The 23,870-nt window shown below is 40.3% G+C and overlaps 1 protein-coding gene across 3 annotated transcripts in view; it reads right to left on the reverse strand.

Annotated features, from left to right (window-relative positions):
* MYPN (myopalladin) overlaps positions 1–23,870 on the reverse strand; it is a 106,017-nt gene that overhangs the window by 54,867 nt on the left and 27,280 nt on the right. For 2 of the 3 annotated variants that reach the window (XM_038009168.2, XM_038009169.2), the window contains 4 exons: positions 13,501–13,676; positions 11,093–11,144; positions 8,165–8,279; positions 6,531–6,602 (listed from right to left, as the gene is read on the reverse strand). In XM_038009168.2, the coding sequence (XP_037865096.2) occupies positions 6,531–6,602; positions 8,165–8,279; positions 11,093–11,144; positions 13,501–13,676 (415 nt within the window). Of the gene's footprint in view, positions 1–6,530; positions 6,603–8,164; positions 8,280–11,092; positions 11,145–13,500; positions 13,677–20,330; positions 20,351–23,870 lie in introns of those variants that run through there. The other variant, XM_038009170.2, reaches the window with a different exon arrangement.

Genomic DNA, 23,870 nt, shown 5'->3' on the forward strand with positions numbered 1-23,870 from the left:
GGGGAAAACCACATAGCATTAGCTGTGTAAGAGACTTTCACCGCAGGGGTGTTATGCATTGATAATTGTGACGGCCAGGGGGCGCTGTAGTTCAATGCTAGTGTTTTGTTCTTTCTGAGGTCCCAAATTTGTTTGCTGAAGTAATTCAGGATGGGATTAGCACCGAGTGGTTTCTGAATTAATAAAGAACTATTTGACCGAAAAATAGAATTATTCTTTGTCTTCCCAAAACATCTACTAATGACAAGAACAGAAAACAGGAAGCATCAGTGAATTTTGGGTGCTCCCAGCAAACTGGTGAGTATGTCCTCCACCCTGACCTCTGAGCAAATTGTGTGCTCAAATGGGAGCTTTGGGACCCATTGAAAACTTTAATGGCACTTAGACACCTTCCTGGAGCTTATACATAATAAAGTTTTCATTCCTTTACTGAGTATTGATGATGTGCCACACTGGAATGAGCTTCCATCACAGACATTAGGAGGCCCACTCCATACACTGTAGTATCTCACATAACTAGGCTGGGCTCGTGAATAGAACACAAGTCTTGGCCTTTGATGTCAAATGAATAACAACCAACTGATGGTTTAAATTGTGAACACCATATTTTCTCAAAGAGATCCTTTTGCAAGCAGGGCTTTCGTGTAACCTCTGCAGATTGAGAACTGGCTCATACATCTGAGTTGAACTTTAGGCCATGTCAGAGCATATTAGATTGACCTCATTCTGCTGTGAATGTACTGTTTCATTTACTCAACCCCTTCTGCCACCACCACCTTTTTTGATGTTTGGTTTGGTTTTCTAACTGGTTTGCCTCAAGAAGGAATGAAAACTATGACCCTTAACAGAGGGTCATCTCACAAACCACTTAGAAAACTGTTAAGAGTCATAGTTATAAGGATGATGATGGTTGCTATTGCTGAAAGCTGCTTTTCTACAAAGTTTCATGAGAAAGAGTTGGCTCATATTGCCACAGATCAGGATCCAAACCAGTTACACTGTTAGAACATAGTGTAGCTGACATCACGTTCATCACGGCAGTAGGTCTTAGGCTGTTTGTTACTAATGGTATGGGGTGTACAGACTTGATCATATTCATTTCAGCTTCACTGACAACAAATGAGACAAACAGTCTCCAACTAGCAAAAATTAAGTTAGTCTTTTCTAGGAATTATGAATCTGGGCTACAGTCATTATAACCAAAGATCTACAACTTCCTCAGGTATGCAGTATTCAAAGTGCAAATCTATCTTGTGTGTCATCACTAAACTGGTCATCTGGGAGGACATTCTTTGTAGGGTGACTTGACAACATAGAGACTTGGGAAGCATGTCTTCTTCCATGGCCATTTGACATTTTACTTTTTTTCTCTATTCTTCCTAAAGACACTCTGAAGTCACAAAGTAATGAAAATAATAATTTCTTCTTAGCTGAAATGGAAGGGTTTTTTTGTTTTGTTTTGTTTTTTGAGATGGTGTCTCGCTCTGCCACCCAGGCTGGAGTGCAGTGGTATCATCTCAGGTCACTGCAGCCTCCACTTCCTGGGTTCAAGTGATTCTCCTGCCTCAGCCTCCCAAGTAGCTGGACCATAGGCGAGTGCGACCACGCCTGGCTAATTTTTGTGTTTTTAGTTAGAGACAGGGTTCCGTCATCTTGGTCAGGTTGGTCTCAAACTCTTGGCCTCAAGTGATCCTCCTGCCTCAACCTCCCAGAGTGCTGGAATTACAGTTGTGAGCCACCGTGCCTGGCCTGAAGTGGAAGTTATTTGTCACAGAATCAATGTGTGCCTGCTTTGTGCCGAGCACCATGCCCACTGCTATAAATGTGAGTTGAAAGGATATAGTTCTTGCTTAGTAGATCTATAACCACAAACATAATGCTGGGACATCCTTGAGAAAGAGCATCTGCCTTATTGGTTAAAAGATGTCAGCTACAAGGTTGATTTTGCCATTTTATTTGTTTTTAAATTAGTTGATAATTTTGCACCTTGGAAGATGCTGCAAGTGCACAGTGCTTTAGGATGGAGTTAGATCAAAGTGGTTTGTGCTGATAAAGAACTGTTCGATTGAAAGCTCTTTTGCCTCTTGACTGTCACAAGTGCCCCATGCAATCATTGAGTAAGAAAAGTCTCCAGAATTGATTGACTGGGGAGAGGGGCCCATGAACTCCAGAAATCTGGATTCCACTACTGGCCCAGTTATTTCAGGGTTTCCTGCCTTTGCTGTTATATAATGAAGTGCTCTTTTTCAAATTCTCACTTCCCCTGCCCCCTTGCACTCTTCAAATTACTGCTGAAGCAGCTGGGGCCAGGGCTGCTGCAGCCTTGAAAGCCTGCCAGAGCAGCTGCTGCTGGGGTGGGAGCAGTGATAGGAGTAAGATTCTAATTTGATCATCGACCTCCCTTCACACTCAAGAAGTGTGAGTGCTGTTTTCCCCGCATAAACAGAGCGAAAGTATTTTTGATACTGCGTAGAGGATGGAGGATAACCTATCTCTATCCACAGTTAAAGAGCATTTAAAAACATAGGTATGTTTAAAAACATCACCTATGAGTAGAGTAGTGAACTAGTTTTGGAATCTCGTAGTCCACTCTCAAATTCTACTACTGTTTTGCTGGGCAACCCTCCTTTTCATTTTAACTTTTTTAAAAAGAAGATAAGTACTTCGCTGTCACCAGTGGAGGAAGGAGTTAAATAAAACTCTGCTCTCTAAGGGTTTCTCTAAAAAAAAAAAAAAAAAAAAAGTGGCTTCTTGCCACGACTGGCAAAGAAATGCTTTGTTGGGCAGTATAGAAAGTGAGTCATAGGGACTGGAATGCCAGAAGTCCCTAAACAAATAAATAGAGCAGGAGTAAGCCAAACAAACATATGCAAATCATCTGTTATCATGGCTCATAGCCACATGATACCATCCATCACTGGTGGCTCTGACTCAGAAATTTGCTAATGACACTGGCAGTGACTATGACCTCAATCCTGCCCTCACTGACGGAAACTAACGCAAGCACATCATTGCTGATAAGTCTTTCTGGAATCTGAGCCACTGCCTATCCTAGTGTCCAATGCCTGAACAATCCTTATCCCATTTATGGAGGCAAAAGCACATATCCTGATGAGGCTGAGAAAACCTCGTCAGGGTTTGGGTCTGTGTACTAAGGACCATTTTCCCACCATGAAGCTATTTCTTTTAGAGATTTTATCTCACAAACAAAATATGTTAATGATTAATTCATTTTCCTATTTTCATTTATCAAAAGTATATGTATCTGCCAATCAGAGCATCTAATTAGTAATAGAAGGAGCTAATCAGAGTCGCCATACAAAGGCAGCTCAATCTGTGGCTCTAATCAGCTCATGAAAATTAAATGTAAAGAACAAATGTGGCTGGGTACCGTGGCTCACGGTTGTAATCCCAACACTTTGGGAGGCTGAGCGGGCAGATCACCTGAGGTCGGAGTTCCAGACCAGCCAAGGCAACATGGTGAAACCCTGTCTCTACTAAAAATACAAAAATTAGCCAGGTGTGGTGGCACACACCTATAGTCCCAGCTATTCGGGAAGCTGAGACATGAGAATCGCTTGAACTCAGGAGGTATAGGTTGCACTGAGCCAAGATCATGCCACTGCATTCCAGCCTGGGTGACAGAGGGAGACTCTGTCTAAAATAAAATAAAATAAAATAAATGTTAGTCGGGTGCAGTGGCTCATGCTTGTAATCCCAGCACTTTGGGAGGCTGAGGCGAGTGGATCTGAGGTCAGGAGTTTGAGACCAGCCTGATCAACATGGTGAAACCTAATGTCTACTAAAAATACAAAAGATCAGCCGGGCATGGTGGTGGAGGCCTGTAATTCCAGCTACTTGGGAGGCTGAGGCAGGAGAATTGTTTAAACCCGGGAGGCGGAGGTTGCAGTGAGCCGAGATCACGCCATTGCACTTCAGCCTGGGCAACAAGAGTGAAACTCCATCTCAAAAAACAAACAAACAAGCAAACAAATAAATAAATAAATGTTAAAGTCCTATTGGACTTTTCCAAATAATAACAACTTTTTACCTATTACTGCCTCTATGGACTCCTGTCTAGATATTAGAGACAGTCTTCAAGGTGAACAGGAGAGATTGAAAGGTAAACAGCTTTACTGTCATGATAAACGTGCCAGAGGTATGCTCCGGGTGATATGGGTAAACCAAAAATGAAATTCTTAGCGCACACCCGCTCCGCACCCTCCCCTGCCTGCCCCCTACCATCTGAATGGACCCCTCCTCTCAGCAAGGGCATTCTGAAGCTAACCTGAAAACTAGTTCAGGTCATGATGGGAAGGGGACATGCCTCATTATACCTCCTGGAATTACTGATAGAACAGACTCTGTAAGTCTGATAAGATCTGATAAAAAAAAATTTACAATCTATTCTCTGAAGCCTGCTCCTGGAGGCTTCAGTTGCATGATAAAACCTAGGTTTCTACAACCCCTTATCCTAATCCAGACATTCCTTTCTATTGTTAATAACTCTTTCCACCAATTGCCAATCAAAAAAATATTTGAATCTGCCTCTGACTTGGAAGGCCCCACTTCCAGTTGTCCTGCCTTTCCAGACCAAATCAATGTACATTTTACATGTACAGATTGATGTCTCATGTCTCCCTAAAGATATAAAACCAAGCTGTACCCCGACCACCTTTGGCATATGTTCTCAGAATCTCCTGAGGGCTCTGTCACAGGCCATGGTCACTCATATTTGACTGAGAATAAATCTCTTCTAACTATTTTACAGAGTTGGACCCTTTTCATGGACATAGATGTAGGGAAGACATCAGTACCTAGGAAGATTTGAAATTGAGTGGCTGTATCACCTGATATTCCTCTGATGTCACCTGTCTGTCTGGGCAGACGGAGTTGAGGAAGGGAAGAGAGGGGGAGACTAGCTGAGCCTGAGTATAAACTATCTTGTGGTTTAGCTGCCTTTGAAGAGTCAGCATTGTCTCTAAGGTGTGACAAACTGGCATGATAAATTAAAGTGTCTGTGGCACTTAATCCCTGTTTTAAAGTTAGATGACTTAGCAATGACGATAAGAGACAATAAGAAGTAGCTCTCTTAGCTGTGTTACAAACACACATACACCCCCCACATAAAGGTCCACCTAGAACTCCTCATCAAAGTCTTGCATCCGCCAAATCACAACATATTGCTCTCCTACTTCAAGACTTTGAAAATAGTAAAGCTAAAATCTCAAACGTAGGTTATGAAATGAACCTGAAAAATTGAGAGGCATCTTGTTTCACATAAGAATGTTTGCCTAACTGATATGGATATTGGTAAACATAGTTTATTCGCTCTAGACTCCACTCTGGGTTTTGGAAAACCATCTTGAATGATCTGATACAGCAGAACTCCCATGAAACGGAAGCTTCTGTAGAAGTTGTGGATTTAGCTCTTCCTTTAAGGATCAGTACTCACTAGAAAAATAGCCCATTTTTCCCATTTTGCTCATACCAGGATTTCTCAGTTTCAACACCGTTGACATTTTGAGCTAGACTATTTTTGTTGTGGGGAGCTGTCATCCTATGTGTTATAGGATGTTTAGCACCATTCCTGGATGCCAGGAACCGCAACCCCCGAATTGTGACAACAAAAGTGTCTCCAGACATTGCCAATGACTCTGGAGGACAAAATTAACCATGATTGAGAACCACTGCTCAAACCAAAGTATACTTCAAAGAGGATAAAATCTATTTGGGCCTAAGTTTGGTGTTCATACAAACAATAAACTGTAAATCCAGGCATAGATTCGGCCTATTTGGTCTTCATAATACCATAAAATCCAATGTGACTCAATTTTTTCACCTTCACATTCACTGGATTGGGTAACATATAAACACAGTCTGACAGTCTGAGAATTGGGAGAACTTGTTTGTAGTCCTGATTTTGCCACTAACTGGATCTATGACATTGGCTACACGGCTTCACCTCTCTGGCCCTCCCTTGGTTTTTCATTTGTAAATGAATGTGCTTGACTAAATTTTCTAGTGCTAAGTACAAAGAATATGAGACTCAGAATTTGATGCCACCTCAATAGTTGATACTATGGAACAGAAAAAGAAAGCTCTTTGTCCTAGAGGGAGGGAGGCTTTATGTTAAACTCCCTAAGAGCATTTAACTCCATCTCCTTGAGCACCTAAGCCAAGTACCTGTAATTGAATTTTTCTAAAAATTCAGAGAAACCTTTGGAGTAATATGTGACTAGAAATTTATCACTTGACCTCTAGGGGCGGCTCCTATGTTGAACAGCTGTGTAATGGCCACAGACATCAGTGTGGTAAGAGGGAAAGACATTTCTCTCATTACTAAAACTGTTATTAGAAATCTGGGACTTGAAGAGATACTGTAGTAACTACCAAAACAACCCCAAACCCTATACTGTACATATATAAGACCAAATCCTGAGATAAAAATGAATAAATCTTGTATCCTATAACTTTGGGTGCTGTGGTATCTTTAAAACCATGACAGAAATAAGTAATATTTTTATTACCTTTGTAAACACAGGAGCTGCAATGATAGGTTTTCCATCCAATCCTTGCAAGTAATTGGTGGGGCTCTGACACTGGTAGAAGGGAACCAACAGTAGATTCATTGTTACTAAGATCATTAGATGGACAGTGAGACATAACAAACCTATATAATTTGGTATATGAAATGCATCCCAAACCAAAAAACTGATGCAGAATCACCGATGTCAAATTTTAGACTGAACTGACTCTATTTCTCTTTAGGTCATAGTGGCTATAAAATATGTGCTGCCTATCCCCATGGCACCCCTTCACATATAGATCTATGGATCTATGTCATTAACCCTAAACCTCCAAAGAGGCTCCATAGGACCCCTGGGGCTACAAAGATCACAGTTTGAAGACCAGTGGATTAGAACTAAAACTTGACTCCTCTGCACTACTAACTGGGTTGGATAATTTTTAAAAAGAGGTTGAAGATAGATATATTTAAATATATTGATGATCAATAAAGAACTATATCAGGCTGGGTATGGTGGCTCACAGCTGTAATTCTAGCACTTTGAAAGGCTGAGGTGAGAGGATGGCTTGAGGCCAGGAGTTCAAGATCAGCCTGGGCAACACAGTGAGACCTTATCTCTACAAATAATTTTTTCAAAAATAGAAAAGAATATATATATATAAAAGAAATACATCAATAACATGTTATAAGTATAGATAGTATGACTTCATATGTTTTAAAGTCTACGCATACATATATGTATTCTTCTATATGCATAGACAATGCCTGGAACTACCCACTAGAAACTACTAACGTGAGGTACCTCTGAGGAGTGAAGGCACTGGAATAGAACCTTGACTAAGCTTTTTACTTAATACATTTTTTGCGGGGGTGGGAGGACAGGGTCTTACTCTGTTGCCCAGGCTGGAGTGCAGCTATGCTATCACAGGTCACTGTCGCCTTGACGTCTCAGGCTCAAGTGATCCTCCCATGTCAGCCTCCCAAGTAGCTGGGACCACAGGTGCATGCCACTAGGTCTGGCTAATTTTTTTTTCTTTTTTTTAGAGATAGGGTCTCGCTATGTTGCCCAGACTGGTCTCAAACTCCTGGACTCAAGCAATCCTCCCACCTTGGTCTCCCAGAGTGCTGAGATCACAGGTGTGAGCCACCACACCTGGCATACTTCTGTATTTTTAAATTGTTTTTACAATAAGCATGTATCACTATTATTAACTTGAAGGATGAGAGCCTTTGCTGTTTTCCAAAAAATAACTACATGCTTGCTTCATCTTAGAAAGTGGAATTCTCTGCAGCTCCATGAAACGAATCAGGTTTTATGATATAGGGTGTTTGTTCTAGGCCAGTCTGAGAGCTGGCAGCTCACTGCATATGTAATCAGTACCCTTTAGGAAGCTGAGAAGCCAGGGACTAATTTGTAAAGCATTTCTTTTCCTCAGAAATTTGCCTAGGAAGCCCGAGAATATGTTCCCAAAGCAACAGGAACCACTGCTCTCAAACACCAGAAATACAAGGTGATTATCCTGATGATGGAGTTGCACCTGAGAAGAACACGGATCATGCCATGCAAGATGGTCACGGTCACCATGCCTGTCTGTCACAGTGGACGGCACTTGTGTTTCACTTAGATTCTTGTACCTGCTGGATGGTTGCCACACCAGGTTGGGCCACCAAATGCTGGGCTTGGGGTACTGCTGGAGGAATGGCTGCAGAGGTAGTGGGAGGAGATGACACCTCATTTGGCTTCTGGATTCTGAGAAATTATTAAAATACAGATTATAAAACAGACCTATCACTCTTCGTGAAAATTATTTTAGGAAAACTAGTAATGGCATCACTGCTTACAGGTGAGTGTAATAAAAATCTTGGTTTGATGATATTTTACAAACATTGAGCAAGGGCATTTTTGCCACACACTTTGTTAGGCAATGCAAACATGAAAATGAGTAAGACACTATTCCTGTCCTTGGGCCGTTGTTCTCAGTGTAGCCAGGGAGTCAAACATATTAACAGTTAACTGAGATCCAAGACAAATGCGGTGACGGAACCACGTGCAGAAGGTAATTTTTTGAGATTCGTTTTGTTGTTACCCTCGGTAGTTTCCCTCCCCCTCCCATTTCAAGTAAGAGGCCAGGCTTTGTAAATCTATACCTCTTATCCAAGACAGGGTCTCATATATATAAAACTTAACCTCTGAGAATTTGGCATGACAAAAAGCAGAAATGGCATAAAGTCAACAAGCTCTTCAAGTTTATACAAATTAAAGAGAGTATTTGAAGGGCAAGAGAGCCAGCAAGTATTCTTGAGAAGGCTGCAGAGGGGAGATTATTTTAGTTTTGCTATGGAAGAGACAGAGGTCTGTGGATCTTGCCAGAGAACCTGACCCCAGGGAGAACCTGCGTCCAGAGGGGAAGGCCATCTCTCTCAGTAAAGGACTCTCAGTCTTGTTAAAGATATCAGTAATTACACATGTCAGAAAGCAACAAGCTCTGGGCTTGAAGGGAACTTGGAATTTGGGACATGGGTCTCTCACCTGTAACCCATGGATAGATGACTGAAGACAGAAGGCTTTCCTTTGGTCTAGGGGTTATATCTTTTTGCCTCAACTTCCTCATCTCTAAAATGGGGAAATAATAATTCCTGTGGGGGGCACGGTGGCTCACACCTATAATATTAGCACTCTGGGAGGTTGAAGTGGGTGGATCACTTGAGGCCAAGAGTTTGAGACCAGCCTGGCCAATATGGCGAAACCCCATCTCTACTAAAAATACAAAAAAATTAACCAGGCATGGTGGCGTGTGCCTGTAATTCCAGCTTCTTGGGAGGCTGAGGTGGGAGAATCGTTTGAACCTGGGTGGCAGAGGTTGCAGTGAACTGACCTCGCACCACAGCACTCTAGCCTGGGCAACAGACAACACTCTGTCTCAAAACAAACAAATAAGTAATACAAAATTTTTATCTCATAGGGTTTTGTGAGGATTAAATGAGATAATTCAGGTAATGTGTTTAGAATGGCACTTGCTTCAAAACTGCTCTCTCTCTCTATGGCTCATTGTAAAACTGTGAGGGGGAAAGTGACACTCAATACCAGACTGAATGTTTTCCCCAACCAGGCATCATCTGGTCTCAAACAGAGTGATGTGCTGATGCAGAGCCAATCAGTGTGTCCAAAGCATCTGTTTTCTTCTTCTACAATAATAGAATACCTGATTTATTTACGACGTTACTCCAAATAAAGACTACATATCCCACATTCACTGCAGCTAGGTGTTGCCACACGAGTACTTTCTGGTTATGGGATATGAGGGATAGTGGTATATGTATTTTAAGAGAGATGACCTTAAAAGGCTGACAAGCCTTTATTTCTTTCTATTTTAGCCTAAGAAGATGAGGGCAACATCTCAGCGTGAGATAAAGCAGAAAACAGGAAGCAGACAGGAGCCTAGTGGAATGTGGAGTCGTTTTACCCACCAAATTTAGATTTGTATGTAAATATGAAATAAATATCTGTTTCATTTAAGTCACAGTTAATTTGAGTCTCTATGATACACACCTGAGGCTAAATCCCAACAACTACAAGTAGATTTAGAGCAAAGAAACAAATGGAATATTTCTTGATTATTTAAGTTTATAGATCAAAATTCATACCCCTTAGGTTTGTAACACATTATGGAAGTCACAAGGAAGGAGTGATGCTTGTGCAATAGGGGAGAAGTTTATTACAGAGTTCGAAGAGAAAGAACATTTAAACTGGGTTTTGTAGGATAAATAAGAGTTTGCTAGACAGAGAAGATAGGGCAATCCTAGCAAAGTGAATAGCTTGAACGAAGGAGTGAAGAGGAACTATACATGACTTGGGTGAGATGTCAACAATGTAGACAGCCTGAGGTGGAGAAGGGAGGAGGGGACAGAAAAACTTGGTTGATGCTCTACTGAATAAGGCTTTGTATGTATGCCACGTTAAGATTTTTTTTAAATGTTGCTGCTTGTTTCGTGTTTGATTTTCGTTTTCTCATAGATAATAATCTTTTTCTGAGTCAGAAAAACAATAGGATCAGAATCTTGATCTCTTTTAGAGAATAACTGGTTGTAGTTTGGACACTGTAAAACAGAGAAAAAGGCAGAAGCAGACAGAAAGCCCTCTAAGGAGGCGGTTGGCATAAAAGGCAGGAGAGAAGGAGGAGTTAACTCAAGGCCACGAGAATGATAAAGGAAGGGGGTCAAAGAGGGATCATTTACTCTGGTTATGAATGTTCATATCTGCACAAAAGCTAGAAGCAACTTATCATTTCAAGGTAGGCATACACAAAGGATTTCTGCACCTAAGGAGCTCATCCTCTGTAGGGAGTAAATTGGAAAGATTCAAATTAATCTGCTAGGCAAGACTTAAGCAAAAGTAGGGTCTTCTTCAAATCCACTCAGTTTGTTTAATTGTTTAATTCATTTAATTTTGTGGTCAAACCCTGGAGCCGCCCTCCTTAAGTTCTAGTAACCAATTAATAGCGCTTTTTAAGCTATTAATTGATCTGAGGATGCTAAAGCTATAAGACAGAAAATCAGAATTACCGATTCATCTCTTCCTTGTTAGGGTCCCCTTCTGAGTCAGAAGAAGAAACCCCTGGAAAAATAAAAACAAGACACAAGATTGTTAAGATGATAATTTCTTAAATTGGTTCCTAAACACGACATAAGATTTTTAAGATGATAATTTGTTTACCTGATTCCTAGATATCTGAATACCTACAGAATCTTAGAAATGAACTCAGTGATTCCCTACACTAACACCCAACTTAACAAACGAGGAAATAGGCCTTAAGAAGTTGAAGGAATTGCTCAAGGTCACATGTCTAGTTAGTGCTAGTGTTCAAATTAACTGACTCAACTTCTTTTTTTTTTTTTTCTTTTTTTTCTTTTTTGAGAGAGTCTCACTCTGTCACCCAGGCTGGGGTGCAGTGGCGCCATCTCGGCTCACTGCAAGCTCCGCCTCCCGGGTTCACGCCATTCTCCTGCCTCAGCCTCCGGAGTAGCTGTGACCACAGGTGCCCGCCACCACGCCCGGCTAATTTTTTTTTGTATTTTCAGTAGAGACGGGGTTTCACCATGTTAGCCAGGATGATCTCGATTTCCTGATCTCGTGATCTGCCCGCTTCGGCCTCCCAAAGTGCTGGGATTATAGATGTGAGTCACCGCGCTCGGCCACTGACCCAACTTCTAAGTGTTCTTGTATGTAAAGCACCTGCTGATGCCTTTGGCCTAACAAAGCAGTATTTGCAGACATTCTCTGGTGTTCATAAGTCCTCTTGCTCTTGGCCTACACAGATTGAATATAAGAAGGGATTACACTGGATTCCAAACACTGTAGGTGTAGGTGGATCCTCTTCCGTTCAGTCTAATATTAACGAGTCATACTTCATCGTGAGAGAGGGGGTGTTTAAAGTCTTTTTGCCACAAAGAAAAAACAAAAACAAAAACCCAGCAATTGAATCTCAGCACTGTTAGCAGAGCTTTGATCCTGGATTTACTTCTCAAGATAGTGCATTCCACGAAGATATAACACAGCTAAATCTGGAGGTATTTATTGGACTCCAAAAATGTGAGGATAAAAACACATACACATACAACACATTTCTATTCATGTATTTATTCAAAAAATGTTTACCAAATACTCACTATGTACTTGGTACTATGTAAGTACGTTGTACAAATACATATTGGAGATGTAAATAAGTCCTGGCCTTACAATCTAGTTGATAAATGGGCATCTATACCATAATAATATGTTTAAATGCTAAAACCAAGGCATACATAAAGTATTATTGGTTAAAAACAACAAAAAAAAAGGTGCTAAAGAATGATCTGCAGACAAAATTCAGAGGATAAGATAAAATAGGAGCACAAATTTAGGTAGATACAAAGGAGCATAAGTTGATTTTTTTCGCCCCAAATTAATCATATAAACTTGATGCCAATGTAAATGCCTTTCCAGTGTTCCCAAATGGTATCCATGCATCTACCCTTGACTCCCTGCAGTATATTCTCAAACAGCAGCCAGAGTGACTGTTAAGTCAGATCGTCCAGGTGCAGTGACTCACACCTATAATCCCAGCACTTTGGGAGGCTGAGGTGGGCGGATCACTTGAGGTGAGGAGTTTGAGACCAGCCTGGCCAGTATGTTGAAACACCATCTCTACTAAAAATACAAAAATTAGCCAGGTGTGGTGGCACACGCTTGTAATCCCAGCTACTTGGGAGGCTGAGGCACGAGAATCATTTGAACCCAGGAGGCGGAAGTTGCAGTGGGCCGAGATCGTGTCACTGCACTCCAGCCTGGGCAATAGAGTGAGACTCCGTCTAAAAAACAAAACAAAACAAAAAAACTAAGATCATGTTATGTCTTTGCTCAGAATGCTCCAGAACTTCTCATCTACCTCAGGGTCAAAACCAAAGTTCCTGTAACGACCTACAAGGACTTTTGTGGTCTGCTTACCTCCCTCCTTCCACTTCCACCCCGTCTTACCTTTCGACCTCATCTTCTGTTACTTTCTTGCTCACTCCACCCTGGCCACATTGGTTCATCTCTGTACCTTAAGACAAGCACACTCCTACCCTCAGGGCCACTGTACTTGCTGATTTTTCTGCCTAGAGTAAATTTCTCTCAAAGGACCTTGTGGCTCATTCCCCACCCCTCCACCTCCCACATTCACACATGTGCTATTCCCATCTCTTTTTCTTGCTTTTTATTTCTTTCACAGTGTTTATATAAACCTATCATATCATATATTTTATTTGTTTATCTTGTTTATTTTCTGTCTTTCCCATCATGTAATGTAAATCATCAGTAAATGAGCCTAAGCATTTTTGTCTACTTGGTTCACTGCTGTATCCTCATTGCCTAGAATAGCGTGTGGTAGAGGAGGCCCTCAATAAATATTTATTTAGTATAACTAAATGTCTTACTATTAAGTGTCATATACCTTCTATATAAATCTCAGCAGAAGTTGAATCTGTCCCATAGATGTTAGAAGCAAAGCAGGAATAGCGTCCTGTGTCCTCTTCAAAGGCTTCCGCAATGGTCAGTGAGTGCAGATTTCCTGCCTGGACGATGTGAATGTCTGGGGAATTTTCAAGCTCCTTGCCTTCACAGTACCACCTGCAGGGAAAAGAATATGGTCATTGGACATGACCCAAATGCGAGACAGTAACATTGACAGCTCCAGATATTCTCTTAAATGAGCTTCATTTAAAGTCAGAATCAACAACAAAAAACCCCCATCATTATAACATTATTTTTTTATAACAGTGAGAAGAGTTGGCAGTATTCAAACCGCATTGACACCACACTCAGGAAATTAGAAAGTAGCTCCAGTTAAGAATGGTACAACTGAGAAAACTGGTGAGAAAGCAGGAACAGCCAAGTACAAAGATCGGGGTCTTTGATGCGGAACTTGGCTTCTCCTAAAATGACTTTCTGATTCCTATCATATGCATTAAGTGCTACATTAGCTTATGTAGAGAGAATGTAAAAGATAATACAAGTTCGTAAAGTTGAGGACACTCATTTCTTTCTATTAAGTTTCATCTGACCTAACTAAATGAAAATTAATTTGTTCTGTTACTTGAACCATCAGAGTAAGGAGGAGGGGTCATATTCTCCCAGGAGTGGCCCAACTCTGGCAAATAACCCACGGTAAATATGTTTCTATAGGTTACTATATTTTCTTTCAATTCTATATCCTTGAAGTTAGAAATTTATATTACAGCCTAGTTTTCTGGCCAAAGTTTACCAAAAATACTATATAAAATAATGTTTAAAATGTAGAGGTGCATAATAAGAGAAATGGACATTAAAATTAAATGGAAATTCCATTCTTCACCTAGAAGATTGGCAAAAGTCTAAATGTTTGACCACTCTTATGCGTTGCTAGTGTGAATGGCATAAACCCTATGAAAGAAGTCTGCCAATACTGCCAGAATTACAGATGCAAATATCCTTGGACCCAACAATCCCACTTGTGGGAATCTTGTACAGATCCACTTGCATACGTACAAAATGACGAATGTATAGGCTACTCATTCAAGCAGCAAAACATTGTAAACTATTCAGGCATTCATCCTCAGGGGACTGATGCAGCCACACAATGGAATACTATGCTGCTCTAAAAAGAAGATGAGAATGATCACTGTGTACTAACATGGAAAGAATCCCAAGATATATAATTGAATTTTAACAGTAAGGTGCAAAAGAGTGCATATAGGGTGCTAGCCTTGTGTGAGAAATGGGGTTTACGGGTTGCATTATGTCGTCCTGCCATAGATATGTGGAAGTTCTACCCCACCCCCATACTTGTGAATATGACCTTATGGGGGACAAGAAATAAGATACGTTCATGTTGTTTGCATTTGCAGAAAGAAAATTGGAAAGAATAAAATGCAAATCATAAGCGGCTATTAGGGGCAAAGGGAAACAAGATGGATAAGGACAGATAGGAGTGAGATGGCTCAATGTACCCTTTTTTTTTTTTGAGATGGAGTCTCACTCTGTCACCCAGGCTGGAGTGCAATGGCGCGATCTCGGCTCACTGCAACCTCTGCCTCTTGGGTTCAAGCGATTCTCCTGCCTCAGCCTCCCAAGTAGCTGGGATTACAGGCGCCTGCAACCATGCCCAGCTAATTTTTGTATTTTTAATAGAGATGGGGTTTCGCCATTTAGACCAGGCTGGTCTCGAACTCCTGACCTCCTGATCCGCCCACTTTGGCCTCCCGAAGTGCTGGGATTACAGGTGTGAGCCACCACGCCTGGCCTGGCTCAATGTACCCTTTTACATTTTTTCATTTTTTGAAATAATAACTGTTAATCAATTTAATAAAAAGTAATTAACTGGGAGGTATAATAACTACTAAGTGTCAAAAATTAAGTAGCCCTGGCAGTTGCTAATCTTTCCTGTAATTTAGATCTAATCACTCAGTGCTGAAATCCGTCTTCTCCCTCCTACCATTTATACAGCAAGATTCTTTTTTTTTTTTTTTTTTTTTTTTTGAGACCGAGTCTCGCTCTGTCACCAGGTTAGAGTGTAGTGGTCCGAACTCTGCTCACTGCAACCTCCGCCTCCTGGGTTCAAGTGATTCTCCTGCCTCAGCCTCCTGAGCAGGGACAACAGGTGCACACTGCACACCACCACACCCAGCTAATTTTTGTATTTTTAGTAGAGACAGGGTTTCACCATGTTGACCAGAATGGTCTTGATCTCTTGACCTTGTGATCTACCCGCCTCAGACTCCCAAAGTGCTGGGATTACAGGCATGAGCCACCACGCCCGGCCTCCTTTTTTTTGGGGGAGGGATGGGTCTCACTCTGTTGCCCTGAAGTGCAGTGGCATGATCATGGCTCACTCCAGCCTCAACCTCCCCGGACTCAGGTGATCCTCCCACCTCAGCCTTCCAAGTAGCTGGGAGCACAGGCACGTGCTGCCACACCTGGCTAATTTTTGTATTTTTAGTAGATATGGGTTTTGCTATGCTGCCCAGGCTGGTCTTGAACTCCTGGGCTCAAGCAATTCATCTGCCTTGGCCTTCCAAAGTGCTGGGATTATAGGAATGAGTCACCACACACATATTGCCTTTAGGTGAAGGCAAGATTCTAAAGCACACTGAAGAAAACTCACCTGTTCAACTACTTCCCAACAGTCAAGCTATTCTTTATTATTCCATGAATATGTCATGGTCACGCCCCAACATTCAAGTCTGCCCATGTTTTTTCTCTCTGAGATTCTCTTTTTCTGCCTTTCAGCTACTACAAATATTCTGCTCAGATATCACCTCCTCCACAAAGCTATATTTTACTATCAATTCTGAATAATTGTTATGTTTTCTAACTTCACCTAAAAAAAAAAAACCCATATATTATGTCATGCAAATACTTGATTACACACTCTTTTATTATTTTCATCAAACTTCTGCTCAGATATCACCTCCTCCACAAAGCTATATTTTACTATCAATTGTGAATAATTGTTACATTTTCTAACTTCACCTAAAAAAAAAAATACTATGTCATGCAAATACTTGATTACGCACTCTTTTATTATTTTCTATTTTGAAAATGTGTCCAGTTTCCTAGGTTGTAAATTCTTTGAAGGTAAAGACAGTGTCTTAGATGCTCTTGTAAGCATCCACAGTGCCTACCATAGTTTTCTATATACTCTCTCCTTTGGCCTTCTTATCTCATCCTATAATTTCAATTATTACCTCTATTTGGGACAACATCCAAATTTGCCTTTCCAGCTCTGATTTCTGGACCACATCTCCCATCACTCTTCCCTTCACTACGTTCCAACCACATTGGTCTTTTGATTCTGTGAACACATAAGCTTTTCCCCACTTTGGAATTTTGGTACTTCCTGAAACCCTCCTCCCCCAGATCTTTACAAAGATAGGTCCTTCTCATGAGTCAGATCTCAGCTGAAATGTTGCCTTCTCAGAGAGGCCTTCCCTGACCCTCTTCCCAATATAGCCCCCTTATCCTCAGTCACTCTAGCACATTACCCTCTTTTGTTATCTTCATAACATTTATTACTATCTGAAATTGTCTTATATACTTGTTTATTTTGTTGTGGTTTGCTCCCTTCACTAGACTGCAAAGTGCACGAGAGGACCGTATTGGTCTTATTCACCACTACAATGCCAGCACCTACAATAGCGCCCTGGAACATGGTAGGAACTCAGAAAACTAAGTGTTTGATAGGTTTGTTGAAAGATTGAATGATGGGAAAAAATTCATAGTTAATATTTTCTAAGTATTTGTTATTTACTTCATCAAGTTCTATGGCAACCTTTGATTTCTGCTGTGGCAGCAGCAGTACATAGAGCTGCTGAAATGGGTTCATAAATCTCCCAAAGCATAAAACTACCAAGACCACAAGGAGCTTGTACAAACAAATCCTCAGAGCATGTGCAGCTCCAAATTCAAATACTGGATGTCCGATTAAACATGACATATGGATCACATATATTTATCTTTACTATCCTCCTGAAATGCCCCAAAAATGAGAATAAAATAATTTTTTAAAGGTACAAAACCATAAGGACAAAAAGAATGGAAGGGGAGACAATAGCAGACCTAAGACTTCAAAACGCTTGGAAGGTGGAAAGAAGGTTGAGGAGCCAGGAGATCTGAGAAATGTGGAAACCAAGTGCCCACTTGGGGATATTAGTGAAAGAAGAAGCCAATTTGTGCAGCAGAACCCCAGAAAGTTTTGGGATTTGGAGACACAAGGTTGCTGACAATGGGGGAAGAGATACAGAGCTTACAACAGGGAGGTTGGTTACAAATTTGGAAAATGAGCTTTTAGATCTCCCCACTAGGTCACCTCTCCTTTTCTGAGCCATTAGTGAATGTCCCAAAATGAAAGCTGAGTTGCAGGCTGAACCAGCAGCTGCTCCATGTTGGAGCAGGAGGAAGGGCTTCTAAACGGATTTCTCTAGGGAAAAACATGGTCCTTATGGATCACCAAAGCTGCATGGAAGAGAATATTTAGGAGAAGTTACACAAATCTGTTGGCGAATTAAGACAAATTTGCAATAGAAAAATAGAACTAAGCATTTAAAAAAAAATAGTGTCATCCACTTTAAGGTCAAAATAAAGAGTTGTATGAGCAAAGAAACATTCACTTTACCCTACCAGGCTTGGTAGTGAACAATACTTAGGTAGTAACAGGATGGTAAGCAGTTTTCTAAACCACAGTGTGATGATTATAATGAAGTGATAAAGAAAAGAGCAAGGGGAATGCTAGTGTAAGGGGTGCTAACCCTTCATCTTGCAGAATAGGAAGTCAGCAGAAATAGCTAACATCAGCAAACCAAGCAAGCAATAGTGGTAGAAGCATATCACAGTGGTTCTGAAGGTGTAGCTCACTTTCTGTGAAGACAGAACCAGTTTTATATAATGCAAAGGTATTATTTGCCTTTTCATTGTGTTAACATTTACACTGATGATGCAAAAGCCACTGTAGGTCTAACTGCTGGTGCTTTAGCAACACAAATTAAAGCACTGTTGCAAAACTGATTAGTGGTTATTGCATTTACCACCACACTTGCTGTTTAAAAAAAGAAAGAAGAAAGAAAAAGAGGCCAGGTGTGGTGGGTGGCTCACGCCTGTAATCCTAGCATTTTGGGAGGCTGAGGCGGGTGGATCACCTGAGGTCAGGAGTTCGAGACCAGCCTGACCAACATGGAAAAAAACCAACTCTACTAAAAGTACAAAAATTAGCTAGGTGTGGTGGCACACACCTGTAATCCCAGCTACTCAGGAGACTGAGGAAGGAGAATCGCTTGAACCCAGGAGGCACGGAGGTTGCAATGAGCCAAAATCGCGGCACTGCACTCCAGCCTGCACTATGTGAGAGAGACTCTATCACAAAAAAAAAAAAAAAAAGAAAGAAAAAGAAAAATTCCGTTTCACCAAAAAATGTCCTTGATGAAGCAGTAAAAATCATTACTTTTATTAATCTCCACCTTGAGACCATGTGTTCTTAATATTTGGGTGGTAAAATGAGAAGTATTAATAGCATAAGTATTAATAGCATAAAAATCTGTTGCATATGGAAGAACACTTGTGTGATGTTGACATTAAGGGTTGAACTAACTGCTTAATGCATGAAACAATATTTTAACTTGAAAGAACAAATGATAGACAAATTGTGGTTATTCAAACTTGGGTATTCAGCAGACATTTTCTCAAAAATGAAGGAAGTAAACCTGACATTTCAAGTAAAAAAAAACCTGACTATATTTGTTGGAATGAAAAAATCTGAGGTTTCAAGGGAAAATTAGAAGTTTGGAAAACTTTTATCCTCCACGGTAAGTTTATGGTTTTCCAATACTTAAATAATTTTTTATGAAATCAGTGATGATATTAACAAATGTGATTTTAAAATATTATATAACAAAATGTATCACCTTTTGGAAGATCTGCATTACTCATTTTCCTGATGACCAATGCGTGATATTATCCATTCAAAGTTCAAGACAGACCAGTAGGTTTCAGTACAGCAGAGTATAAAAGTTTATTGGTGTGGTTTCAGATTTCACATTGCAACGAATCTTTCAAAAACAACTGCTAGTTAATTTTAATATAGTATCAAATAAGAATAGCCACAATTTCCTGAAAAGACTATTAAAATACTCCTCCTGTTTCTGACTACAAAACAGTGTAAGGTTGAATTTTTAAAAATTTACTTCAACCCAAACAACATAACACAACAAACTGGATGCAGAAACCAATGTGAGGATCCAGCTGTCTTCCATTAAACCAGATATTAAAGAGATAGGCAAACATTGAAAAACAATGCTACTCTTCTCACTAAATGGTTTTTTGTTTGTTTTGGAAAATGCAGTTATTTTTTATAACATTTTTTGTTAACATGTTTATTATTACTATTTAAAAATGAATAAAAAAATATTTAAAATATTTTTTCAGTTTTAAATTCTAATATGATAAATAAATAAAATATTACAATTCACATAAAACCTCCTTTGGGCCTCATTGATTTTTAAGATTGTAAAGGGATCCTGAGAACAAAAAATTTGAACCACTGTCATGTTATTTAGAAGCTAGCGGTAAATAAACAGAAAATTGCAAAAAAGTGTTGAAAATGGTCTGTTCTTTAATAGCATTTGGCTTTTAAAGCAATGTAACTCTATTAATTTGATAAAACAAATATCAATAGCTATTTCAAAACTAATACTTTCCATTATACAAACATTATAGGATTATTTAAATTCTTTAGAGAACATTTCTCATCCTTACCAAAATGAGAGTGGAAACATCTATGAGCAATTGGATAGCCAGAGGGAGATAAATGGAATGATTCAAACACCCAAACTCTCTGTCAGAAGTGTTTTTGTCCTTACTCAGATGGCCAGGATGGCCTCAGCAGGCCTAAAAAAACAATCCGTAACCGTCACTCTGACTTTAACAGCATGACCCACTCAGAAATTAGGCACGGATCAGGCTGGCTTCTGAAAAGGTATTAAATTTACCCAGCTATGCTGAAGACTTTTGAGGGTCAGGGGGAACCATACTCTTAAACCTCCATCCATGTTAGGGAATGCTTTCATAGAAATGGCCTGACTGGCAGCATGTTTTTAGAACACCAAATCCTCATGACACTTACAGAATGGCAGTAGATGCCAGGTATGATTCATGGCTCAATAGAAATGAGTCAATGATCGGGATAAATAGGGCAGGTCCAGATGGTTAAAGAAAAGGACCCACCTTTCATGCACAAAGATGGCTTGCCAGATCTGCTCATTTGGCTAGCTAGCAAGCCTAGGAAGAAAGAAGGAAGACACTGAAGAGACACATTTTTCAGATTTAACTGGACTTTTGACTGCGTGTCACCATTCTGCTGTGAGGTTACTATTTCTTCTAAAACATGGCTTGGATAAATATTATGACTCATTGTTTTAGCACATTAACAACTTCTAAACGTAATTTGAATGTGTTATTCTGACTCACCAGTAATAACGCTTGTTAAAAGAATGATTACTCAGAGTCTTTCTTTAACCATGCCCCAGCCCTTCCAAAGTCTCTATCCCAACTTCTGTTATTCCCTCTCCTAACACCCTGTTCTTTTCCTTTCTGGAACCTTTATATATTTTATAATTATATATTTATTTGTAGTTTTATTTGTTTTAATGTTTCTCTTCCTTACTGGACAATAAACACAAGGGCAGAAATTATCTCGTTTGTTTTGTTTACCTCTGTCTATCTCACACCTAGCACAGTGTATGGTACGTTTCAGCTGCTCAAAACATATTTGTTGTATGAATGTTAACTGAATGAACTCAGTTAGGGTCATTATAGCCTCAAGTTTTTTTCGTTTTCATTTTTTCAAGAAGGCCTGGGCACTAGAAAAGGACTTTCCTTTAATTGTCTTTGCCCAGCTTCATTTAACAATGCTTGACCTCTTAAGTGAAGAACGTGGGGCCTAAAACACAGCCAAGAAATAGTACATTTACTTACTCATGTTTCCAGCTCTTTCCAAGCATCAAAGCAACTCTTCTTCATATACAGAGTGCAACTGGAGTATATTGGACAATAAGATAATAATAGACGTCTAAAAAAGTTATGTTGAATTTTGTGACACAATTTGTATGTCCTGTTTGACTGCTACTGAGTTAGTAAACTTAAGTCTTCATGTCCATGTTCCACTCATGGGAGGGTATGGTGTAAGCGGGAGGATATGTCTATGTTTTAAGTGTTCTTAAAATTTATTGAGTTCTGGCCGGTCATGGTGGCTCACGCCTGTAATCCCAGCACTTTGGGAGGCTGAGGCAGGCAGATCACTTGAGGTCAGGAGTTCGAGACCAGCCTGGCCAACATGGCGAAATCCCCATCTCTACTAAAAATACAAAAATTAGCCAGGCGTGGTAGTGCATGCCTGTAATCCCAGCTACTCGGGAGGCTGAGGTGCGAGAATCACTTGAACCCAGGAGACAAAGGTTGCCGTGAGCCAAGATGGCGCCACTGGACTCCAGCCTAAGTGAAGGAGTGAGACTCTGTCTCAGAAAATAAATAAATAAAACAAAGTAAAATAAAACAATTTATTGAGTTATTCCAGGCAGAAACTTCTTGGTAACTTAAGAAAAGCATAAATAGGTAGTGGCTAACACCAAGACATCAATACCACCCCTTACCACATATCCTGTTTTAGATATAACAAAACAGAGGATGAATAAATGTGAAGATGAAAACAGTTCCTAAAATAGTTTTTTTAAACATTAAATTACTTTGAGGAGGGGTGACTAGAAAATTTTTATTGTCTCCTTCTAGAAATCCTTCTTTTTCTTTGTCTCAGTACTTATTACTAAATTGCTATGTAATTTACTTATTTATTAAATATAATATTTATCTGTTCTCCTTCACCTCATCTAGAATGTAATATGGCAGGAAACTTTGCTTTATTTACTGATGAATCCCAAGTATCTGGAATAGTCCCTGATAGTAGTGAGACTAGTAGGGAGTGCTGAATGAATTGTTATTGAATGAATGAACAAATGAACATCTTGAATTTTTTAGTTTTGTTGTTATTGTTAATTCAATGTACTTGAATTTTTGCATGTTACATAGTTTGAAGAATGGTTTCTTCCCTTCCTCTGTTCACTATGTTAGCTCTTTCTTTTAGAGTAAATTATTCTATTTGTTCAATTTAGAGCCTCTCATGGTGTTGACTTCTTAGCTTTTTGAAAATCTTGCTTTTTTGTGGAGGTTGGCTCTGATTACAGGGGGATATTTTTAGTGATTGCTGGGGAGGAGCACTATAATTTCAGGTAGGCATGTACTGTGTACCAGTAGCTCCTCAGTCCTCCCGGCTATCTGGGACGCTGCCCTGCTTGTCCAGCACACATTTGCTGCTCTGGCTTCTGTGTAAATTGGCAGTGCTTGTGGCTCAAGCAGGGGAAGCAGGAGGCACTGACCTACACAGCTGCTCTGAATGTAGCTCCCAGATTAATCACCCTGACCGCCCTGGGCCCCCTCTCACTTATTGTATCTTTTGCCCCTGAGCCTGGAGCATGTCCAGAGAGTTCCTTACTCTGCAACAGTCTTCTCTAGGATATAATTTGGGCTTTGGGTTCTCTTGTCAATCAGGTTCCATCTGCTTAGAGGCAGATTTACCATGAAGCCAATGAAGCTTCAGGGTTCCTCACCTACCCTTCCAAAGCCCTATACCTAATTGCATATTTACAATTTGTATTATTTATCTTAAAGGGGACTTCCCAAACTGTGTACACTTCTGGGCCCACAAAACTTGACTCTCTTCCATCTATATGCTTTCTACCTTTGAGAAATTTGTTAAAATTTCAGGTCTATAGGCTGGGCACGGTGACTCATGCCTGTAATCCCAGCACTTTAGGAGGCTGAGGCAAGTGGATCACGTGAGGTCAGGAGTTCGAGACCAGCCTGGCCAAGATGGCAGAACCCTGTCTCTACTAAAAATACAAAAATTAGCCAGGTATGATGGCAGGCGCTTATAATCCCAGCTACTACAGAGGCTGAGGCAGGAGAATCGCTTGAACCAAGAAGGTGGAGGCTACAGTGAGCTGAGATCATGCCACTGCACTCCAGCCTGGGCGACAGAGCAAGACTCCATCTCAAAAAGAAAAAAAAAAAAAATCAGGTCTGCACATGGCATTCTATATGATTTTCCAGTTAGGTTTTGGGGTGTTGGAAGAGAAGATAGGCCCATATGCTCAGTCTACCATTTTGGGAAGATGATGCCCTTTTCACTGCTAAACTACTTCTAATTTACCTTCAGTGCCCATCACTCTCTCAAACTGACCTTAC

Source organism: Chlorocebus sabaeus, chromosome 9 (assembly GCF_047675955.1).
Source record: "Chlorocebus sabaeus isolate Y175 chromosome 9, mChlSab1.0.hap1, whole genome shotgun sequence".
Lineage (NCBI taxonomy): Eukaryota > Metazoa > Chordata > Mammalia > Primates > Cercopithecidae > Chlorocebus > Chlorocebus sabaeus.